Genomic DNA, 6,708 nt, shown 5'->3' with positions numbered 1-6,708 from the left:
TAGGTGAAGTTTCAGTAACCTGTGCTGAGTTCCTGAGTTCCTCCTGAAAAGAACAACTGTACCGATCATGTGCCTCTCCACACAGAAGTCAGAAATTAGCAAGTCAATACTTTTGGTCACGCAAAAGGGAGAAGTGCAAAAAGTCTTGTGAAGGCCTGTGGGAAAGATGTCGTTGTGCTCACAGCCCAGCACCCCTGCTGCCAGGAGGGGTAGCAGACATGAGTTCCACCTCAATGATAAGTGTGTAAAATGCCTCCAGAAAAATTGGTACAGAAACTCCTCCAGTCCCAGCAAGCTGAGGGACCTCTGTATTTGGTTCCTCTCATGGGAGCTGGAGGAGGGCCCTACAGTCAGAGGTCAAGAAGATTCATTAGGTTAATCTGGGTTAATTGATTCAATAAATCTAATGTTACGTACTAACCTTTTATCATCCCTGACCTGGGAAAAAACCTGAGGTAGGCGGGGTAAGGAAATACCTAAATACTTAAATAAATACATAATAATTTCCGTTTCTGCTACTTTTCTTTTGCTGCAATTCCTTTTGATGCAGTGAGGAAATCCTGAGACAGTAATTACTGCTATGCCACCTTCTCTACAAAGTATCACTGAATGCATTGCCTTAATAACATAATTCTGTGTTTGGACTAATGATGCTGTCTTGCCTTTTTGTTTATTTTTCATGTTTTGTTACTCACTACTTGGCAGTTGTAGGAATCTTTAAATATCCTGGAATATGGTGGAAGCAGTACTGATAGATCTGTTCAGCCTACCAGCCAACTTGCAGAACAACATCCAAGGATTAGTATGTAACACGCTGGAAACTATTGAGAAATGCTTTTCCATCCCTGCTCCATTTGTTTATGTCATGTGTTGCCAGAGACAGGGGAGTGAAAGGAGCGGTGAACAAGAGTTCTCGCTTCCAGCTCTGAGAGATTTTCAGAGTCTGAAGAAAAGACTGGAGGTTGTACATGCTCTGACTACAGCTGCTGCTTTGTACACCATCAAACAAAGACTGGATGAAAAAGACTTAAGCATCATTAAAGTTATTCTCCCTACCTTAAGAAAAGACTTAATGAAAGTATATATAGACCATCTCTTTACAGCAGTCTACCAGTTTGAATTTGAGGATTTACAGGTGGCATCTGATTGTGAAAACCTACAGATAGCCGAACCTTGGAGTGAAGAGCAAACGCTTCCTACACAGGACGTGGCACTCATCCGAAGTGAGATTCAGACGTACTTGGAAAGCCTGCCGAGCCTGAAAGGGGAGCTCACCATCCTCAGATCTTCCCTGATCCCAGGTAAAGAGAATCCCAACTAATAGATTTTACAGCGACCGTTCTCAGGCATACTTCTTCAAGGGAATTTCAGAATGGGTAAGATTTGGAAATATCTTCAGTCAGCAAATAACTCTATGTGATGTTGCAATAGTGTATCATGTCTATAAGAGGGGGAAGTATCAATAGAGATACAGCAAAAGACTGGCAAGTCTGCTCCAGACCTGGGGCATGATCAGAGGAAAGAGAGGCCCAGGTTTAGCGAGAGCATTACTGCAGACAGTGAAATCTCTTCCCCTCTGTGTGGGAATTACACACTGTGAGAGTTACCATCATCTTCTGGAAAGGCAGGACAGGAGTTTCTCCTGGTCTGCAGCCTCATGCGTGCCTGGTTATTCAGACTGATGTCTCAGTGTCCCTGCCATGGCATGACCCAGTTTACCGTAGCATGTCTCTCAAGCGGTGTCATTATGGGGTCTTATGATTCAGAGGATTCAGGGGAAAGCTGCGAGGTTTGCTACTGCAAAAATTTGGAACTGTCCGAAATGATCCAGAGCCTGAAATGAACATGAGTTACGTAAAGCCATCTTTGCCTTCATTGTGCTTCAAGTTTTTGGCTGTGACTTTGAAAGGACCACACTACATAAAAGAGATTTTGAATCATCTTATAATCATCTGATTATGTCACAATAGCTTGTCAGCTATTAAGATAGCAAAAATACCAGTTGTGGGACTATCTAGAACATTTGTTTAAAAATCTACTCTCATTTTCCTCAGTGAGTTACCTCTTCTCTAGGGTTTGCGCTACAACTCTGCAAAAAATCAGGCTAAATCTGCCAGGACTCCTTCTTGCTCAAACCCTTCTACCTTGGCCTCAGAGGATTATGATTATGAGCAAGAAGAAACCTTACAATCCTTAAATTTAAATGCCACAGCTGAATACGAGGTAAAGCAATACTCCACTTGATTGGCTGGTTCCAGGTCTCTTCAGTATAAAACCATGTTATGTCTGGACTGGTCTTGCGTTGAAAGCAATTGTTTGTTGTCTTTTTTGCCTTTTTGCCAGATGATATCTTCCTACATGGCTTCACCACAAGGACAGGTGGCATCTCCTACATACCAACTCTAAGCTCCTGCAATCTCTTCAGCAGTTCCAAACGGAGGGACCCACAAGTTGTTGTTAAAGAAAATCTCCGCAGGCTAGCTAATGCTGCAGGATTTAACCCAGAAACTTTTCACAGAGTCAAGGTATCTTGTCAAACAATAGATTTATGTAAATGGATCAGATCTTCCTTCATGTATCACTGGCTAAAACTGTAGGCATTATTCTTATCTTTCTCAGCAAGGACTTGTGAGAAGCAGAACAATTAAAACATTTATGCTGGCAATTTATCTGTGGGAATAGCCATCCAAACTATCAGCCATTTGGCACTACATGGAGAAGCAGCACTGTTTCTTCCAAGTATATTCTAACATTTAACTTACCACAGAGTAGAAAGATCAGATAAATCATCAGAGCAGTTTCTCTTAAAAGAAAAATACACCACCACTTTGATGGTGGCTTTCTACTGATAGATCTGCCTGGCATTTGAACACGGGAGTGCCTGATTTCCATGCATAAGCAGTTGGTGCAGAGGAGTGTTTCATGCCAAAGAAAAATCCTTGCATTAGTTACAACTGGGTTTTTTTGCTGCCATATCACTGTCCATGTTCTGATTTTGTCTTGACAGATTGATCACGCTAATGCTGTGTATATTATGGGAAAGACAGAGCCTGACAGCTATGATGGAATAGTTACGAATCAGAAAGGTGTTACGATAGCAGCTCCAGGGGCTGATTGCATACCTGTGCTGTTTGCTGATCCTATCAGAAAAGCCTGCGGTGCTGCTCATTCTGGTAGGAATTTTAAATCACGGCAATCAAAATAACTAGGAGACCACTGGAAAGGGAGTTTTGGACTAAGGATTACAAATTAGCAACCAAAGGAGCACTGAGTGGGAATGAATAAATGCAAGATCACGTAACAACACAGACCCTGACCTGTTAAGTTTGTATCCTACCAAAACAAGATTAGTCTTGAGAATAGTTTGTTTCCCAAGCTGTGTTTTTTTTTTTTAATTTTATAACTGTAATAATTATTATTTATGTATTTATATATTTATTTTTCTGATCTGGTAGCCAAAAACAAATAATTTTTTTTGCACTCTGTCTAACTTCATATGTAAAAAATGGCTATAAAGCCAATGCCCCCAATAATCATTTTGGATCAGAAGAAATATTTGTCTGACTGAAACCAAATGAGAATAACACTGAAGCAGGGATGGTTAGCACAAGCTGGAGTTATGTCTGACTTCAGAAGATGTCCCAACTGTTAGGCTAGAATACATAACCTGTGGTGAGATTTTCCTGCTGGGACTGTTTCATTTTATAAAAAAGTCTGTATTTATGAAGTCAAGGAGGATGCACAGCTGAGAGTTTCTCCTCAGCTTTGATGCTAGTACACCCCTTGATATGGTAGGAAGCTTCACCTCTGCCTAGAAGTTGTGAACACCACCTAATTCATACAATTCTTCGTGCATTCAATAAATAAGCCAAAATAAATTCAAATTTGTGAGTCATCATAAGATGATCAAAACTTTGACTTTCCTTCAATAAAGTTGTGCCCCCCTCCCATCCCACCGCGTGCCTAGCAAGCTTAGGTTAGAGAAAGTGAGAGGAATGAGAATTGTGGCATGTCTGTCTGGGAGGAGAGGGTTCTGGTTTTTAATGGGGAGAAGGGATGGAGAGAATTTTTTCCACTCTTGAAAGTTTTAAGAGTTTTACATTGTAAGTGTTCAAACCTAATTATTGTAAAATATTTAAATCTGTAGTTGCTCCTTTCTCTGCTGCCTCTTCATTTATCTAGTCCCTGACACACCATACTGTTCCCCCAACCCACACCGCAGCCTTCTCCAAGCATACTTCTCAGCTCTAGCCTGAACTCCTACCTTCCATCTCCCAAGTTTTGGCCTTCATTCCCACATCACAGTCCTTGCCAGGCTTCCAGTTATCTTTTCCTAAATCCTTTCCTTCCTGTCCAACCCCACCTCAGTTCAGTTTGACTTGAACACATGTTGGTATGTATACAAATAAAGACAATTATGTATAAGGTCATCTCAGTCTTTGGATGTAGAAAAGCAGAGAAAAAGTTATTAGCATATTCTGGTATGACGCACTCCCTGTGCAATGCAAAGACTTCCTGGGACTCAAACTGAGATATGAGAACTCAAAGCTGGGCTTTCTTCTATCTATTCCAAAAATGCCTCTAGCTTGAGCCTCTTTTTTTCCTAAAATAACACTAAAATAATTTTCAGCATATTATAAAAATACACTTCTGACTGTAACATATTTCTGTTGTCATATTCCCATGTAAACGTTTCAAGCACAGAGGAGCTGTAAGGTACGCTCTAGTTGCCCAAACCAGGACACTGGGAAAAAGGAATTCTGGAATCCTAATCTAAACTCTTCTCTCTAGTTTCCGTCTCCACAAAATGATGATACCAGCAAACTGACAGTTGTTAATGGGTCGGGTTGGGTTTTTTTAAAAAACAATTATTTATTATTAGATATAATGATTTATTTTTAGATATAAATATATCTATTAATTTGTACTTTTAATAATAGCATATATTTTAGCTACTAAAAATTAAAGAGACAATTTATACAATTTTTTTTTCAACCTCTCATTTCCTATAGGATGGAAAGGCACATTGTTAGGAGTTTCTATGGCCACAGTAAATGCTATGGTATCTGAATATGGCTGTAATGTGAAAGATATCCTTGTGGTGCTAGGCCCATCTGTAGGACCTTGCTGCTACAAACTTCCTCACGAATCAGCTAAAGAATTTCACAGAATTGATCCAAAGTGTGTGAGACTATTTGACTCTGCAAATCCTTATATTGATATTAGAAGAGCAACACGGTAAGCCTACTGAGTGCACTTCCATAACATACAGGGGTTTTTTTTGTGCTGAGTAGACTCAGCACAAAAGAACAAAAGACTAATTCCACATTGGTTATCAATAATTATGTTGATATTTTACTATCCAGCATTATTATGGTGGGGTCCTCACCATCTTAAAATACTCTCTAGTACTTTGCAGATCAACAAGTGATACCTCTCAATGAATGATATCTGCTCACCCTTGTTGGGTTTCAGTTATTATTTTACTGTTATACTTTTACTTTATGGATTATAGACAAAGGTTCAAATTAAATGTGGTTTTATTGGTTGCAGAAAAGCAATTATTTTAGTATAATACTGGAAAAAAGAAACAAAAGAAAAGCAAATAAAAGTCCCAACCACAATATTGGCACAGTTTGTTCAATTGGTACTTGAGGTGCTGTCTGAATGATAGTGTCTTAAGGAATGTGCGGATGTACAAAAAATACTGTTTTCTGTTTCTCTTTCTTTTTTTAAGGATTCTTCTTGAGAGCGGTGGGATTCTTCCTGAGAACATCCAAGATGATTCTGTCACAGACCAGAACCAAAATATCACTTTCTGTACTGCATGCCACCCTGATAAATTTTACTCTCACTTTCGTGATGGCACTAACTTCGGGACCCAGATTGGCTTCATATCAATAAAAGACTGAGATAGTCTCTTACTCCTAAATAGTATTTAGACAATAAATCTGGTGCATTGCCTGGCATCGCACTCTCCTCATAGACATTCTTCCTCCTTCCTTTGACAGATTTGGAATCGGGAATTCACGGGTCTTGAGATTCTCTTGCTTCTTCCCTTCCCTGCCATTCTGAGGCAAGAAGAAATGTATAGTGTGTAGGGCCAATAATTCTGGTGTGAGACAGGGTGTAAAGGAAATAAGGACAACCCACACCAGTGACAAAGCCCTTGTGTGAGACCAGATGCAAGCTCCCATTGTCTTGCCTTCTTGACCAAATATATCCCAGAAATCTCACTGTCTTAACGTGGTGAAAGCACAAAACCCCGAAGTGTTCATTAGCTTCTGGATGAGGCTTCTGAATGAAGTGTGACATTACTGATATAGGAAGGGAAGCCTGTATCGCACATTAACTGTTTGAGAACACCCAACTTTGGTAGTTTCAGCTGAACGGTTAGCCTTATGGAATTATGTGCCTAGGATTGTTTTTCTTCTTTGGATTACTTTAAAGAAGAGCACCAAAACACTTACAGGACATTTCACTTTCAAGTTATTTTCCATAGGAGAAACAAGCAAGATCCTTTGGGGCAGACATTGAAAATATATCAACTCTCACCGTTCTGTATTTTTTGATTGTAGAAAAAGTAGGACTAAGACTCTTAATATGATATGACATGTATGTTAATATTTCCTTAGGATTTTTTTCTTTAAACTATTGGTGCTTTGCTAATGTCCATTAGGACAGTCTCAACAGTGCCCAGTTATTCAA

General features: G+C 39.6%; 1 protein-coding gene across 1 annotated transcript; it reads left to right on the top strand.

Annotated features, from left to right (window-relative positions):
* Positions 1-711: 711 nt before the first annotated feature.
* LACC1 (laccase (multicopper oxidoreductase) domain containing 1) lies at positions 712-5,912 on the top strand. The gene is made up of 5 exons (XM_009578216.1): positions 712-1,301; positions 2,344-2,525; positions 3,008-3,173; positions 5,013-5,238; positions 5,738-5,912. Exons 1-5 carry the CDS (start codon positions 734-736, stop codon positions 5,910-5,912), a joined length of 1,317 nt encoding a protein of 438 aa, XP_009576511.1. The 5' UTR covers positions 712-733.
* Positions 5,913-6,708: the final 796 nt, after the last annotated feature.

The sequence above is a fragment of the Fulmarus glacialis genome, unplaced genomic scaffold, assembly GCF_000690835.1.
Source record: "Fulmarus glacialis isolate BGI_N327 unplaced genomic scaffold, ASM69083v1 scaffold6065, whole genome shotgun sequence".
NCBI lineage: Eukaryota > Metazoa > Chordata > Aves > Procellariiformes > Procellariidae > Fulmarus > Fulmarus glacialis.
The sequence above is the reverse complement of the archived record's forward strand: the minus strand, read 5'-3'. Positions and strand labels throughout refer to the sequence as shown.